General features: G+C 37.9%; 1 protein-coding gene across 2 annotated transcripts; it reads left to right on the forward strand.

Annotated features, from left to right (window-relative positions):
- The first annotated feature begins 7535 nt into the window (after positions 1 to 7535).
- On the forward strand, positions 7536 to 12269 carry med29 (mediator complex subunit 29). Of its 2 annotated transcripts, XM_053506664.1 has the most exons (5): positions 7536 to 7774; positions 7903 to 7961; positions 8376 to 8408; positions 9204 to 9288; positions 11767 to 12269. In XM_053506664.1, the coding sequence occupies exons 1-5, from the start codon at positions 7640 to 7642 to the stop codon at positions 11992 to 11994; spliced, it is 540 nt and encodes a 179-aa protein (XP_053362639.1). In that variant the 5' UTR covers positions 7536 to 7639; the 3' UTR covers positions 11995 to 12269. The 2 variants fall into 2 exon arrangements, with proteins under 2 accessions (XP_053362639.1, XP_053362640.1); XM_053506665.1 differs by lacking the exon at positions 8376 to 8408 and having other exon boundaries at positions 7538 to 7774.
- The last annotated feature ends 5364 nt before the right edge of the window (positions 12270 to 17633 follow it).

The following is a 17633-nucleotide window of genomic DNA, read 5'->3' on the forward strand; positions in this document are numbered from 1 at the left end:
TGTTCTGCTTATTTTCTCCGGGACCTTTTGCAGATGTTGTGAATATGGACATATCGTTGCTTCGGGGTTGTTTTTACTGTATTTGCAATGGTGATTTCTATTGACATGGCAGAAGATTGTGTGAAATTGGAAAATAAGTATTTTGCCATTTCTGCTTTTAGGAGTAGACAAGGTTGAAATGTTACCACTTATAACTGTTTAACTGAAATAAAAAAAAATCACAAAAATGTAGTTAAAAGTAACAGCACAAAATGTTCACATAGCCACGCATGTTTCCATAATTTGAACGGTAAATTCCCTTTCCCTTTTTAGGTAGGATTTGAGCTCCAAATGTTAATGCATGACATGGGAAATATGGTTAAAATTATCAGATATTGATTAGCTCAAAAAAAAGTTGGCATACATTTTAATGATAACTTGCATTTGAGTTACAATTCCTGGTTTCTGTTTCCAGTTGTCAGAGAGTGCACCAACATTTATACAATTTTTTACAGTAACTTCTACATTTTGGGTTGCCATCTGACTGCATGTTATATATTTCAGTCGGTTTTACAGTGGGATGATGGCCTGAGAAAAAGTGAACCTGCTCAAAGTCAACTTTCACACCAGTTTACAATAATTATAATGCAGTGAACCTACAAACACTAACCCCTTACTCCAAAAACAAAACATTTTTTTCCAATGTTTTCATGGAGCTACAATGCAAAATACAAGGGTGGGTCAAAAATGATCTGCACTCTGGTTATATTATAACATCTGTTGGCCGCAATGGCTTATCAGTGTTCTCCAGCTACTATCTTCCCTGTGGGTAGACTTGTGATTTGCATGAAAGATGGCAGCGTGCAGGGATTCATATTTTTAAAAATATTTATTTACTTATTTTACTTCTATTTTTGGTCTGAGGGTGTACCTGGTGCTGATACAACTTAAGGGAGAGCAAACGCTTCGGTTTATGGATATTTGCAAGCAAAATTTGGACTGATTAATTTAAGCAGTGTGAAAGTTGGGCCAGGGGTAGCTCAGTGGTTAAGGCATTAGCCTACGGATCGGAAGATCCCAGGTTCAAACCCCACAACCACCAAGTTGCCACTGTTGGGCCCTTGAGCAAGGCCCTTAACCCTCAACTGCTCAGATGTATAATGAGATAAAAATGTAAGTCGCTCTGGATAAGAGCATCTGCCAAATGCCTAAATGTAAATGTAAGTTGACAAAACATGGATTCATCACTTTAAGCCTGTGCGTAAAAGGCGGAGTATGAAATTAAAATATCCTCAATTTAACAGTCAACCATCAGCTGGAAGATTGATCCTTGTATTATCAGGAGTAAGAATTCAACAATTAACAGTGCTTGTTACAGTAAATTGCTTATTGAAGAGCTGAAACCTAAACTTTAGCTTCAAAGCAGAGGACTGCTATTCAAGGGCTTTGTGATCTTGCATGATGATGCACATCTGTACACATGTGCCCACACTGTCAACACTCTGTATAAACTTTGTTTTGAGGTATTAAATCCTCTTCCCTATATTCCTGATCTCATTGTTTGGTCCCCTGAAAGCAGTTCACCGTGAATGAAGATTTACTTCTGATTAACTAAAGCCAGCGATGCATTTATGAAGTGAAAAGCAGGGAAATTCTATCAAATAATAATGTATTTTCTAAAAGTTAATAAAAAATAAATATATATTGTCAGATTGTCAGGTCTGATAAAGTAATGGCCAGTAATTGTTATTTAATATGTTGGGGTAAAATTGTGTATGGAAGATAACTTTACATCACACAAATCTAGTGTGTCTATTATTTTACATGGATTGTAGATCAATTCAAAACTAAAATATTTTTAAACCTAGACATTAGTCATATGTACCTGTACTGTGTTTGTATTGGGAAAAATATAGTGAGAATAAAAATGGACAGGACTGAAAAATTAATCTATATACTAAGTGGAATTTGAACCAGTTCCAATGAAAGCACCACTTCTGACAAAGGAAATTATTAAATGTTTTTCCAGAGGTGGGATTATCTTGTGATGCATTGCTGGAGACTACATTGAGTAGAACATTTTATAAAGCAGAAGAGTTACTCTACCAATTTGTGGAGTTTAAACAAATGTCAGTTAATTAATAAAATTATGCCCACTTTGCATTACTTTCAGTACAGCCCTTGCAGTTGAATTAACTTTGGGTTGGGTGTTTGTTCCTGTTAATAGGTACTTATTATTTTCATACTGGTTTATGGAAGAGGCATCATAACTAATAAAAGTAGCCTTCTTATATTTACATTATTTTCCCTCCTCATGATACAAACGCCAAAGTGCATAACATACCATTTCCTAGTAGCTTCAAATCAGATAGCCTGGTATACACTGAACATCTAATAACATTAACAGGTGCCCTGTACCTGGTTGCATGCAGATAGCCTGGTATACACTGAACATCTAATAACATTAACAGGTGCCCCTTGTGGCATCAAAACAGCTTTGATTTGTGGGTGCATAGACTCCACAAGACCTCTGCAGGAGTGCTGTGGCATCTGGCACGGATGCTTAATCTGATAGGAACCAGGACATTTTTAAGGTCAAAAGTCAACACTTTGAACTTTGAACTGTCATAATCTTCAAACTATTCATGAACATTTTTGCAGTGAAGCAGGGTGCAATATCCTAGTAAAGGAGACCAATGTTTGTAGGGAATATCGTTACCATAAAGGGGTGTACCTGGTCCTCAACAGTGTCAAAGAAACATACACCTGAATGCCAGTACCCATGATTTTAAAGCAGAGCAAAGCATTAAACTGCATTCACTGGCTTGCAATAGTTTTTCACACACACAGCCATCTATATAAAAGAAAAACATGGTTAATCAGACAGACCACCTTTTTCCTTTGCTCACTGCTCATGTTCCAATGCTCATATGCCTCATATTTTAGTTGCTTAATCAGGGGTCAGCATTGGCAATCTGAACAGCCTGCAAATATGCAGCACTATTTATTCTGACACCTTTCTTCAGTAATCAGCAGTAACCTGTTTTAGCAATTTCTGCTCTTCTAAGGGATCAGATCAGACAGGCTATCCTTTGCTCTTCATACTTATTATTGTACTAAGCGCTGGTACCAGGGCCTTTTCTCCCTCATCAACAGCACCACTACCAATCACCCACCCTTAGCTCTAGTACAAATATGGCCCATTTTACATAAATGGTTTGCAGTTAGCTGTTTTAAGCACTCAGATAAAGTCTCCTATAAGTGTTTACAAATCGGGTGTTACATTTACGTCCAGGCCATGCTTTTTGCAACCATATACACAATATGATTATAAAGCACAAAGGTAAAGTCAGTTATTCAAAACACAGAGAGAAAAAATACTTTCAGGTGAGTCTAGGAAAGTTTTATTCTTCCTGTTAAAATAAGTGAAAAAAAAATCAGTTTAAAGGGAACTGCGAACGGTGTTGGGAATGAGTGAACAATTCTTCACCAGAAAAAGGCAAGAAAAATTTTCCATAAGTCATTGCGTCTTGCTGAAGCAGGAAAAGATTGAGCTTGAAAAAGGATTTATATATTATCATTATTATCAAGGATGACATCATATTAATAGAACACAGTAATTTAAATAAAATTTAATGGAGAAATCCTTTAGTGTGAAATTTTCACAGCAACAGTGACAGGTTTATTTCGAGGTGCCTATATTACCATGGTAATGCATGGAGGAAGTGATGTCTGCGCTGGTGACATCGCAGGGTGTCCCGAATGGTGAAATTTTGTCCTTACGGAGCAGAGAGTAGGGAGCAACCTGTGAAATACACTTCGGAATAGAACGCAGCCGGTGAGTGAGTGAGTGAACTAGCTTACTAAGATCCCTAATCAGCTGAAAATCATAAAATGCACGTGCAAACGAGTGACGACATGACACAATCTAATACTCTGTGCTAATGAGTTGAGGTAGTGCAAGTAACTTGTCCGTGAGATATATATTTCTGTTAAAGTAGCAGCAAAGATGGAAAGGAGTTCTTGTGCAAATAACAGGTAATAAATATTGTGCAAAAAAAGCAAGTGCAGGTTGGTATGTGAAATTGCTAGATGGTTGTGGATCAGTGTGTTTGCGCATGTGTGTTTGTCAATCCTGTCCCATTGTGAGTCAGTCAGTCCCTTTTTATTAAGGAGACGGAGGGCTTGCGGGAAGAAGCTGTTATACAGTCTGGTTGTGAGGGCCTGAATGCTTTGGTACACTTTGCCAGATGACAATGAGGGTAAAGAGTAAGTTTAAGGGGTGTGTCTGATAAGCCACAATGCTGGTGACTTTGCAGATGCAGCGTGTGCTGTAGATATCTGTGATAGAAGGTAGATAGACCACGATGAACTACCCGGCTATCCTCACTATCCGCTGTAGAGTCTTGTGTTGTCTTGTCTTGTGAGATGGCACAATTCCCAAACCAGACAGTGATGCAGGTGCTTAGGATGCTCTCAATAGTCCATCTATAGAAGATGGTTACGATTAATGGAGGAGGCTGGGCCTTTCTCAGCCTCCTCAGGAAGAAAGGCACTGCTGCGTTTTCTTGTGCAAAAATTTGGTGTTGAGGGACCAGGTGAGATCCTCCGGTAGGTGAACACCCAGGAATTTGGTGCTCTTGACGATCTCCACAGAGAAGCTGTTGATGTTCAGCGGAAAATGGTTGCTCCGTGTCCTTCTGAAGTCAACAACAATCTCTTTTGTTTTATCAACATTCAGAAACAAGTTGTTGTCTTTACACCAGTCTGTTAGCCTCTGCACTTTCTCTCTATATGCTGATATGTCGTTCTTGCTGATGAGACCCACCACAGTTGTGTCATTAGCAAACTTAACAATGTGATTTGAGTTGTGTGTCGCTACACAGTCATCAGTCAGCAGTGTAATGTCACTAAACATAATGTCACTCAAAGTAAGGCCACACGGAAAGTTATTAATCATTTTCAGCGTAAGTTTAAGGCATTATTATGGCTGACCTGTTTGAGATATCAAAAATCCCTCTACAATTTTGCATCTTCAATGTCTTATTACGACAGCCTGGTTTGGTGGCGTTCGTATAAATTCCCTAGGAGGAGTATGTAAAATTTTTGGGAATAAACCAAAATAACCGGCCTCCTGTTGAGTTGAGCCCATAACATGCAAAAGTTGTTCGGCTCAATGAGCTCTAAATGTGTACCAAGTTTTGTGTGCCTACGTGAAAGTGTGTATAAGCTATGCAGAAAAATCGTGTGTGGGGTCCCTTGAGGGCCCTGGGCGACGCAAGCAGGCATCCTAATGGCAGCAGATTCCAACCTGTCTGCCAATTTTCACGAGTTTTTGAGCATGTTAAGATCCATAGAAAACCCAAAAGGGTGAGGAAAAAAAAACATTAGGAAAACAAGAGTGCCCTGTAGTGCTCGGGACTGTAGAGGTTCTATAGTGCCTGGGTCCTAGTTAACCTGCACTTTACCTTTAAAAAGAACTGGCTTTTGTCCTCGTGTGGTTATATACACTCACCTAAAGGATTAGAAGAACTGCCTTAATTCTACGTGGCATTGATTCAACAAGGTGCTGAAAGCATTCTTTGGCTGGCCCATATTGATAGGATAGCATCTTGCAGTTGATGGAGAATTGTGGGATGCACATCCAGGGCACAAAGATCCCATTCCACCACATCCCATAGATGCTCTATTGGGTTAAGATCTGGTGACTGTGGGGGTCATTTTGGTACAGTAAACTCATTGTCATGTTCAAGTAACCAATTTGAAATGATTCGAGCTTTGTGACATTGTGCATTATCCTGCTGAAAGTAGCCATCACAGGATGGGTACATGGTGGTCATAAAGGGATGGACATGGCCAAAAACAATGCTCAGGTAGCCGGTGGCATTTAAACGATGCACAATTGGCACTAAGCCCACACCATTACACCACCACCACCAGCCTGCACAGTGGTAACAAGGCATAATGGATCCATGTTTTCATTCTGTTTACGCCAAATTCTAACTCCACCATTTGAATGTCTCAACAGAAATCGAGACTCATCAGACCAGGGAACATTTTTCCAGTCTTCAACTGTCCAATTTTGGTCAGCTCGTGCAAATTGTAGCCTCTTTTTCCTATTTGTAGTGGAGGTGAGCGGTACCCGGTGGGGTCTTCTGCTGTTGTAGCTCATCCGCCTCAAGGTTGTGCGTGTTGTGGCTTCACAAATGCTTTGCTGCATACCTCGGTTGTAACGAGTGGTTATTTCAAAGTTGCTCTTCTATCAGCTTGAATCAGTCGGCCCATTCTCCTCTGACTTCTAGCATCAACAAGGCATTTTCTCCCACAGGACTCCTGCATACTGGATGTTTTTCCCTTTTCACACCATTCTTTGTAAAACCCTAGAAATGGTGGTTTGTGAAAATCCCAGTAACTGAGCAGATTGTGAAATACTCAGACCGTCCCGTCTGGCACCAACAACCATGCCACGCTCAAAATTACTTAAACACCTTTCTTTCCCATTCTGACATTCAGTTTGGAGTTCAGAAGATTGTCTTGACCAGGACCACACCCCTAAATGCATTAAAGCAACTGCCATGTGATTGGTTGATTAGATAGTTGCATTAATGAGAAATTGAACAGGTGTTCCTAATAATCCTTTAGGTGAGTGTACGTCACTCAACAAAACATAGTTTATCACAAATAGGGCTACACAGTATTTGGAAAACACAAAAACAACCGTAACTACAAAGCACTCAAATCCTCATGAAACACAAACAACTGCATGACACAGTATGGAAGTAAACATATTCACAGTAGTCCGAGGTAAGGGCGAGAATACCCAAACTAAGAGTTTAATGACCTCATATCAAAATGTTGAGTAAAACTGATTTTATGAACAGTCATGTGCCGGATGTTATAATGTATTTTAAACAGGGAGTGTATTTGTTTAAAAGAAGTAAAACCATAAACAAGGTGTAAGATACTCAACCTACAAAAATTTTATTTCTTTGTATTAATAAGTTGGGCAGAGAGTTCTGCTTTACAGAAAGCCCGGTAGATTTGTAAGTAGGTTTCAGTCTGAAATAACCATGCTAAATTATGCTAAAGCTAATCACCTTATTTCCAGCATTAACCTTTTGATTATTTCTAAAAACTCGTTCCTAATACTAGTATATACACATTCATTTATTAAAAAAAAAAATTAAAAGGCACTTTCTTTCGAGGAAGAAAAAGGGCATGCTTAGGCCCCCTTTGTATGTGTGAGTTCTGAGGTTGCTTCAGTTAATCAGGTTTAGGCTCAGCAACGTTATGTGGCAATGATAACTAGTAAAATCTACTGAATATCCTAGTTATCACATCACCGGATTTTTTACTTCCTTTAGGGAACCGGCATATTTCAGGACTCAAATTGTGAAAGCGTGGTTCTGTGAACATGGGGGATTTTTTTTTTTTAAGAAATTAAGAATTTGTTTATATAATGAAGTCGGGAAAGTAAGGTGACGCGTTCAGTGCGCCGTACACAATAGTCCAGTAGGCGGTACTGTTGAGTTATCGTGTACCAGCGGTCTTAATTCGAAGAAGAAGAAGCGGAAGAGGAAGAAGCGGATCAACGAGGCGAGGGGAAAATATCCGTAGTGAATTTCCTTTAAAGCTAAGGGTCGGTTTACTTTATGCAGTCATGTCGCAGCAGCAGCCTCCGGCAGCAAACACGCAGGCAGTTCTTCAGCAGCCTCAACAACAGCAGCAGCAGCAAGATTTTGACCCGGTTCATAGATTTAAAATGCTGATTCCACAATTAAAAGAGAGTTTGCAGGTTTGCTCATGCCTAAACTAAATTGACATACAGAATTCACATTAACTGTGGCGTGCAATCGTATTTACAAAGATTTTTGTAGAAGCACATTAAATCACCTTCGACTGACTTTTGTGCTTTTGTTTCAGAACGTAATGGCAATTGCGTCACAAAATTTTGCACATAATACTGCAATTGATAACGGAATGTAAGTACACGTGTTTTTTATTTGAATAACTATAAATAATATATTTAATGCATATCGTTAACAAAGTCGAGTATTTGTACTTCAGAATTTATGAGATTATACCTGTTGGAAGCTTCTGATATATAATTAATGTTACCACAAATGATTTGGGTATTTGTGCTGTCCTCTTTCAGTAGTTAATTGGTTGCCAAAGAGTTAGAAATTTAAGCCCTCTGTATGTGTACTTATTTAAGTATTTGTGAAATGATTACCTTTGTTATGGACAAATGTAAGTGCCAGGATTTTGCAGTCAACGTATGAACATGGCGATAGATGACGAGGTTGGAGATTGATGTCCTCAGGCTTAAGTGAAATGCATGCCACTTGTAGTCTTAAGCTGTTCTGAACATGAAGTTTGTCTGTACTTCGTTTTAGTGCAGTGAGGGCAGAAAAGCCACTCTCACCAAGGTAAGTCGTTGAGGACAGTGAAGTTGTCTAAAAATCCATCATTGGTTGTTGTGTTGATGTTCATTTTTAGTGCTTCATTTGTGACAGTCTGTAAACTTCTAATGACACAAGTGAAACCCAGCTCATCATATTTTGTCTGTCATTGCTTTTTATTATGAAGTTTTTCTCAGCTGAAGGATTTCTTCACATTAGACTTTCCCACCCATTCTTATTTTTTTCTATATATTGTTTTGACTATAACTGTTTTGCTAAACTAAAGACACTTCTCATTTTTATCTGTAAACTTGCAAAGTCTGAAATATCATGTAATGAAGTACAGCATTTAAAAAAACATTGAGGTGTATTATATTTTTTTGTTAATATGCACAACAAGAGGGTGGTATGTTGTGGAGGGTGGTATGTTGTGGGTTGCATTGCCTCAGTTCTACAACCTCGCCGGTTCGATCCTGAGACCAGGATATGGACTGTGCAGGTCATTTCATGAAGATGCTTACTAAAGATAAAGAAACAAATGCCTTAGAAATGCAGTGTCTTGTACATACATTTTTCTCTCACATGTCCCAGGCTTTCTAAATAATGGATGCATTTTCGTCAATATAGTAGTAACTAGTTAGTGAACAGTTAATCAGTTAAGATAATAGTATCATTGAAATCCATTTACATCCTAAAATTAAAAAAAAAATCCTGTTCTCATACATGCCTGTTTTTCCCCTGTATGCATCAACATACATCATTATTAAAGCCAAGCTATGACCTAGTTTTAATTACTTAGTTATTGCCTATTTTCCATTTTAGAAAGAGTAATGATTCTACAGTTCAGCGATTTGACAAGAGTTTGGAAGAGTTTTATGCACTCTGCGATCAACTGGAGCTCTGTCTGGTAAATACCACCTATCAAAGTCCATCTTTAATGAATGTTTACAGCAAGTATTTAACCAGTGGTCCCCAACCAACAGGCCACGGACTGGTATCGGTCTGTGGGTCATTTGGTACCAGCTCGCACAGAAATACTGAGTTAAAAAAAAGACTTGTCTCAGTCATGTGATTTCGTACATCAAAAATTAAGCCCACAAGCTAGCAAAAATGAGTAACAAACAAACGTCTTTTGAGAGCTTCTTTCCAAAGGGCAAAAGGCCCAATGAGGAGACAAGAATAAAAAGAGCCTATGACTTCCAAAAAAAGAAAGCTGCATTTTAATCAGGACATATCAGTAGTCCTACTTTAAAACACATGCTTTACGCTAAAGGAGATTCTCACCCAATAAAGCCGCTCTGCATAATATTTGGCGAGAGGCTGGCAAATGAGGCTATGAAGCCTTCAAAACTGCTTTGGCACATGAATACAAGCATCTTGGATTTAAAAACGAGCCTTTGGATATTTTTTAAAGGAAGAACTTGAACAAGAAGGACAGAAACAATTACTGAAGGCCACCACATCAACAAATGCCACTGCGCTGATGGCATCATACCAATTGGCTTACTGCATTGCTTAGATGAAGAAACCTTTTACTATCGGTAAGGAATTGATTCTGCTTGCCGCTAAGGACATTTGCTGTGAACTTCTAGGATAGGCTGCAGTTAAAAAGATAGCACAGGTTCCTCTTTTGGCTAGCACTGTTACTAGGTGAATTGAGGATATAGTAGAGGGCATTGAGACAGTTGCTGGAAAAGAATTAACAAGTCACCATGGTATGCAATTCGGGTAGATGAATGTACTAATATTGACAACAAGGCAATTTTGTTTTTAGCTGTTTCTAGACCGGTCCGTGAAAATATTGTTTTACATGAAATGGGTCCGTGGCGCAAAAAAGGTTGGGGGTCACTGTATTAAACTACCAGTTAAAGTCTGTACACACCTACTTATTTGAAGGGATGTTCTTGATTGTTAATATTTACTAAATTGTGGAACTACACTGAATGGTTCAAAAATATGAAACATCACATGGAAGTATACAGTAAGCAACAAATAAAGTGTAAACAATGCAAAATGTTTTATATTTTAGATTCTTAAAACTAGCCACTCTTTCTGTGATGATGGTTTCTATTTGACATTTTATACTTTCAATGTCCTTTGTATTGAGGCAACACCATGGAAAATGTGTCCCACGGTTAAAGCTAATGACAGTCTAACTTGAAATTAAAGTGTGGCTGGGGCAGGTTGCTCACTCTAATGTTATCATCATTAGCTTTAATTGTGGAACACATTTTCCATAGTGCTTGAACAACTTTTATGCAAAGTCACATGCCAAGAACATGTATTTCCTTCAAGAGTTAAAGTTAGTTTTTTAGATCTTGCGTTGATGCAAGCAGAGTCAAACAACTCCATGAAGTCTTTGCCAGCACATTACAAATACTTTCAGTAGGGTTTAGGTCTGGAGCGCGTACTGGCCAATTTATGTGTGAAAATTATGTCTCATGCTCCCAGAACCACTCTTTTGCAAATTGAGAAATATGGGTGTCCTGTCAAAGAATTAAAAACTAATTTAGTACATTGCATGTCATTAGCTGCTATTTAGTACTGCCAGGTTACTAGCTGTTATTGCCACATAAAATTGACCTGAGCAACTGAAACAACCCCAGATAACAACACTGACTCCAGAAGCTTTTATACTAAGCATTATGCATGATGGAAGCATCGCTTCATGCACTTCTCTTCTTACTCTGCTACACCCATCACTCTGGAATATGGTTAATCTAAACTCATCAGACCACTTTATACTTCCAAGTAAACAGACAATTTTTTCTGATTAGTCTCATTAATAAATGGGTTTCTTTTTACCACAGTTGTTTAGTCCAAACTCTGCGAGACATTGTATGTATAAATGCTATTATTATTATTATTATAATTATTATATTATTTGTGCTATTGAACACAGCCATTTTTTTAACAATGCATCATTACCAAACTTTAAGTGATCACCAATCATTGTAATTTATTAATTATTTCCTGTTGCGTTTCCATTACTTTTTTAAAAAATTTGACAGTTCAGAACTATCCTTACAGGTTTTTATAATGTTCAAAGTTCATAAAACAGTTCCAGGAGTTTAGGCAATTTCTAGTATTTTGACACAGTAAAATATTGTCTACAACTACATTATATGTCTTTCAGTTAAAGTAATTGTTGCCAGCTGAAATGTATTAATCACTACAGTGAAATCTATTTTAAGTATTTGCTTAATTAAATCTAAACAGTGAGTTTTGTGGTCCATGGCTTATAGAATATAGTGGGAAAAAAGAAAAAAAAACTTGGAGTATGTGTGTACAAACACTTGACTGATAATATAGAAATGTCAGAATAAAAATGTATAAAAATAAGTAACAATGTTAAACAACCTAAGTCATCCTTTGTGTCTTTTAGCGCCTGGCCCACGAGTGTCTTTCTCAGAGCATCGACAGTGCCAAACACTCACCAAACCTGGTGCCTACAGCAACCAAACCAGATACAGTGCAAACAGAGTCTTTGTCTTACTCTCAATATCTCAGCATGATCAAATCTCAGATTTCTTGTGCTAAAGACATTCATAATGCTCTACTGGAATGCTCCAAAAAAATAGCAGGAAAGAGTCAGCAGCAAGGCATCCTTTAACGGTGATCAATTTCAAGAGTTTGCTTCAACTTCATGCCCTGAGATTGTCCCTAGAACATTTTCCTGGTTTAAATAGAAATTGTAAATTAAAATAACACACAAAGTTTGTATGTACAAGTGTAAAGTAGGGCAGGTTTGGAGATTAAAAATGCAGAAACGTATTGATTGCTTAATCAAATTGTAATTTTGTGTGCAATGACCAAGACTTTAGAATATGTTTTTATTTCTAAGCTTGGGCATTGCCCCCTCCCAATAAAGTGTATAATTTAACGCAACATCTTTAACCCTGGTCATTACTTCAGATAAAGTTTACAGCTCAGTTAAATTTGGTGTGCATCTGCAAATATCCTGTGTTTTGAACCGTAGGATGACCGTTTTAACTGGGAAACAAAAGTGTCTTATTACATCACCTGACCATAACACAGATATGTGGTTCTTGCACACTGTTGTCCTCAATTGGCAAGCAAACAATTGCATAAGATGTTTTGTCTGCTTTAGCATTAAGTATTCTCTTCACTCGGGCTAAGCGGCACAGAGCTGTTTCAGTATGACAGTGCCCCTGTGCACAAAGCAAGCTCCATAAGACATTTTACCAAGATTAGTGTAAAACTCCTTGTGAAGTGCGCATTAAAAGGTTTTGCTCAAAGGTCAGTAATTGTGGCTGAATTGATCCAAATCCACGCAAGCAACGTTTCAAAATCTAATGGAAAGCTTTTTTAAAAAATAGAGGCTGTAAGAGACCAAATCCGTATGAATGGAGGCTATGAGAGTTGAACTCTCTGGCTGTAGTTTTAGAATGAAAAGCACATGTCAGGTGATAGTGTATAATTAAGTGGTATCACAGAAGCAATCAATCTGTTGTACTGAATGTACAACGTTCCGCACACTCATTAAATCCCAGGCCTGCTGAAATTAAGTATAACAGCACAATTGCAATTGGTACATTCCTTTTATAGAAACCTCTATTTAACAGTTCTTAATTAATATTAAGACCTGATATTTCAGACAGCATATGGTCAAATAGTTTGGCTATTTTTGCTGTCAATCACAGTAGTTCCCAAAGAAACCACAGCTTTAAACAGCATTGTGCACTGTCATGCAGTGTACAGACTGATTGACAGCATGAGTTATTTAAAGGTCATTAAATATAGATGAGTTTGGAATCTTATTTAACATGACATTTTCCCTCCCTGGGACACCGGGTCAGTAGAGCCAAATTTCATTGGAATGAGAAAGAATTAACAAATTAATCAAATTGTCCACTTATTAAACATATATACAATATAATAATTAGTCCCAACAATAAAGAACTGATTTATTTTCGTCTTAGGACGTGTGTTTTATTCATAGGGTATTTAGTTGAGGGCATGTACTTCAAAGGGTGCTCCCTGCTCATATCGAGGTGTGTTTCGATCGGCCTGAAGTACCCTGCCAAGTATACTGCCCAGGGTATTCAGCCATGTTAAGTTTTTTTTTTTTTTTTTTTTTTTTAAACTGCAGGAAGTGAAAATGCTCAGTTCAAAGGGAACTGTGAAAGGTGTAGTCAGAAAAGAATGAAAGATTTCCCATAAGTCATTGTGTCTCATGTGGAAAAAAATAGAGCTTGAGAAAGTATTCATAGTATATATTTATTATTGTGTTGACGTCGTATTAATAGGACACAATAATTAAAATTTTAATTAAATCAAGAAATCGTTAGTATTTTATATAGGCTCGTAATCTATAAAAAAAATCTCCGTACATCTTGAAATTATTTATACACATTTTAATAGTATTTGTTCTATAACGTTATCTGTTTTTGTTTCAATAGATTATATTAAGGAATTTCAGAATGGAACACACCAAATATCACTGTTCAGGACATCATGCAATGTCACCAGCATGGACATTGCATGATGCGTGTTACCTTTGCGTTCTTCCTTCATTCGTTCCGATCGGCCTGAAATACCCTGTGAAGTATACCTCACAGGGTTTTCAGCCATGTTAAGTGTAATTCCAAACTGAAGGGAGCAAAAATGTTTAGTTCAATGGGAACTACGAACAGTGTAGGGAACAACTTTACTTTCCTGGAAAATGGTGAAGTAAAACCAAGAAGAATGGCGCTCGAAAAAGTATTTTTATATTTATTATCATTATTATTGAGGACATAAATTATTAATTTATTAATTAATTTACACATTCAAGTTATACACATTTCAAGAGCATAAGTTTTATAATGGTATCAGTTTTTGCTTCAATAAATAATGTCTTTCGTGTAAAATGAATTATTTGGTTAATTTATCAGATGTCATTAAATGGAGTCATTCATAAAAAATATTATTATGGAGAATATTTACAGGTTACTAGCCTATTTATTTATTTATTTTTTATTTTATTTTTTGTTTAGTGATTAAATACACATATACCATATTTACACACACCAGTATTGTAAATAATAATATGCAGTCCTTGATAATTATGAATGGTGTATGCAATTTTCTGTATTCTTTTCACTGAGGCTCAATGGGTGATGGGTAATACTTCTTGTTAGCTTCAGGTGAATTGATGGACCTGTTTTCACTTGTTTTCTAAATTTTCTTCATCGCTCCATTTGAAGTGAGCAGTTTCACTTCGTACGTCTCTAAATCTTACCTAACATTGCCAAGTCGCCTGTTCAGTACACTTCGCAGGCAAATGATAGGCAATCGGAACACATCTCAGAACGCTTTACTCTGTACGTCATCGTACAGGAGCTGTGTTCTATTCCGAAGTGTATTTCACAGGATGCTTCATACTCCTAGCAGGTGAAGAGTTTCCCCCGACAAAACTCCATAGGTGTGTTCTGATCAGCCGAAGTACCCTGCGAAGTATACTTCACAGAGTGTTAAGTGTGATTCCAAATCGCAGGTAGCGAAAATCTTCAGTTCAAAGGGATCTGGGCATGTTGTAGGGAACGAGTGAACAACAGGTCTTAACTTTGGATGGGAATTTTTTCATTCCCTTTTAATCAGTTATAATTAATAATTTATTAAGAAGTTATACACGTTTCAACAGTATGTTTTATAATGGTATCAGTTTTTGTTTTAATAAATATTAAATATTTTTAAGACATACTATAAAAACGTGTATAACTTGTAAATAAACTATTGATTATTATTAAGTTGGCTTGAGAAAGCCAACTTACTGATATCCGACTTAAACTTATTATTATTATTCTGAGACTAAAATTTTCAAACGCTTCTCCTCCTAGAGCTTTAACTCCACTAACTCCAAACTCGGCCCAGACCTTCAGACTGATCTCATGGGGTGTGCTATATCTTTTCTAACTGATCGGACTTACTAATTGCCCCGCAGGGGCAATTAACCGCCCCAAAAATCCCATTGACTTAACATTGAGACGAATTTTGACGGTTTGTTGCGCAGAGAGGGAATTTTGTAGAAGCGTTAAATTAACCCTATTTGAAGATGTTTGCAGCCTTTGTCAAAAGATACCATGCACAAGGGTATAAGTTTTACCCCCGGGGCAAGAGAGGTCCCCAATTTGCCCCATTGACATATAATGGGGATTTTGGTGATGAACTAGTCCCGCACCATTTATCGTAGACCCATGAGTGAGGTGTCAAAGCGTGCAGAATATTCGGGAATAGTCTTCTATGACTTTACTAAGGGGTGGGCGGTTAATTGCCCCCGCAGGGGGCAATTAACCGTCCCATTGACTTATAATGGGGATTTTAACGAATTATAACTGGTCCCGCACCGTTCATCGTAAACCAACAAATGAGGTGTCAAACCGTGCGCCTTATTTGGGGATCGGGTGCTGTGACTCTTTTAAGGGGTGACAGACTTAACATTGAGACCAACATTGCCCGAACCCCATGAGTGAGGTGTCAAACCGTGCGCCCTATTCGGGAATGGGTTGCCGTGACTCTTCTAAGGGGTGGGTGGTTAATTGCCCCCGCAGGGGGCAATTAACCACTCACAGACTTAACATTGAGACCAACATTAACCGAATCCCATGAGTAAGGTGTCAAACCGTGCGCCCTATTCGGGAATGGGTTGCCGTGACTCTTCTAAGGGGTGGGTGGTTAATTGCCCCCGCAGGGGGCAATTAACCACCCACAGACTTAACATTAAAACCAACTTTGACCGAGTCCCATGAGTGAGGTGTCAAACCGTGCGCCTTATTCGGAAATGGGGTGCTGTGACTTTTCTAAGGGGTGGGTGATCAATTGCCCTCGCAGGGGGCAATTAACCCCCCACAGACTTAACATTGAGACTAACTTTGCCCGAGTGCCATGAGTGAGGTGTCAAACCGTGCGCCTTTTTCGGGAATGGTGTGCTATGACTTTTGGTAGGGATCCGTCGCACGGTTTTCCCGAAATTCCCAATTAACCACCCCATTTTCCCCTATTCATTTAAATGGGAAATGGCCCGAAAAAGGGTGAAAACATGGGTCACTTTGAAAGCTTACCGTTCGGCCATAATTTGTCGTAGAAACATCATTCAAAGTTTAAACGGGTCACAAGACTTTGGACTTTTACGGATTGGGTCCATGTTTTGATAACTTTCACGGTTGCTTCACGACAGCAGTTTAGGTTTGATAAAAATTTTGATTTTTCACCACGCGTGCCACTGTCAACTGCCATATTCACAGGGTGTGAATCGGAGGGTGTCTTTACACTGTCACCACGTCAATATAATACACTCTACGGGCATGAGGATTCAATATGTCGTAGTCAGGAAGTTCCTGCCACTCACGGTGAAAGAATTTTTGCGATCGGACCTACGGTTCTCGGTTGGGAAGCGTTTGTTTGAGAGCTTAATTATTACAGTTTGCGGTTCTCTGGGTCTGTCACAGAAGAGTGTGCGTGCGCATGCACGGCCCATCCCCCACACCACCGACTTGCTAATGCCAATTAGATTCAGTCAAACTTCTCTTCTATGTACTATTTCTAACCCATTCAAACTCATTCAAAATCTATCTATCTATCTATCTATCTATCTATCTATCTATCTATCTATCTGTAATCTGATTATTTCTATCTATCTATAGACTTCCCTTCTATGTACTATTTCTAACACATTTTAACTCATTCAAACTTATCTAACTTTTCTAATCTATCTATCATCTGACTATTTTAACTAATCTATCTATCTATCTATCTATCTATCTATCTATCATCTGACTATTTATAACTAATCTATCTATCTATCTATCTATCTATCTATCTGTAATCTGACTATTTCTATCTATCTATAGACTCAATCATGAATCTATCTATCTATCAATCTATATATCTGTAACTGTCTATCTGTCTGACACTATCTATCTATCTGTCTTTTAAACCTTTTAAACTTAAACTGTTTTAACTTTTTAAACTTTTTAAACTATTTTAAACTTTTCACACTTTTAAACTTCGATCTCCGGCTTTCTCAAGCCAACTTAAAGTTTGTCTAAACAAACTTTTATATCTAGTTATTATTATTCTGAGACTAAAATTATCAACTCTAACTCCTCCTAGAGCTTTAACTCTACAAACTCCAAACTCAGCCCAGATCTTCAGACTGATCTGACCGGGTGTGCTATATCTTTTCTAACTGATCGGACTTACGGTTTTCCTAAAAATGACGTTTAAAACTGGGAAAAATCCCATAGACTT

Source organism: Clarias gariepinus, chromosome 11, assembly GCF_024256425.1.
Source record: "Clarias gariepinus isolate MV-2021 ecotype Netherlands chromosome 11, CGAR_prim_01v2, whole genome shotgun sequence".
Classification (NCBI taxonomy): domain Eukaryota; kingdom Metazoa; phylum Chordata; class Actinopteri; order Siluriformes; family Clariidae; genus Clarias; species Clarias gariepinus.

Coding starts and splice junctions, on each gene's coding strand:
- med29 (XM_053506664.1), top strand. CDS start 7,640: ATGTCGCAGCAGCAGCCTCCGGCAGCAAACACGCAGGCAGTTCTTCAG. Junction 7,775..7,902: donor AATTAAAAGAGAGTTTGCAG/GTTTGCTCATGC, acceptor CTTTTGTTTCAG/AACGTAATGGCAATTGCGTC. Junction 8,409..9,203: donor GAAAAGCCACTCTCACCAAG/GTAAGTCGTTGA, acceptor TTTCCATTTTAG/AAAGAGTAATGATTCTACAG.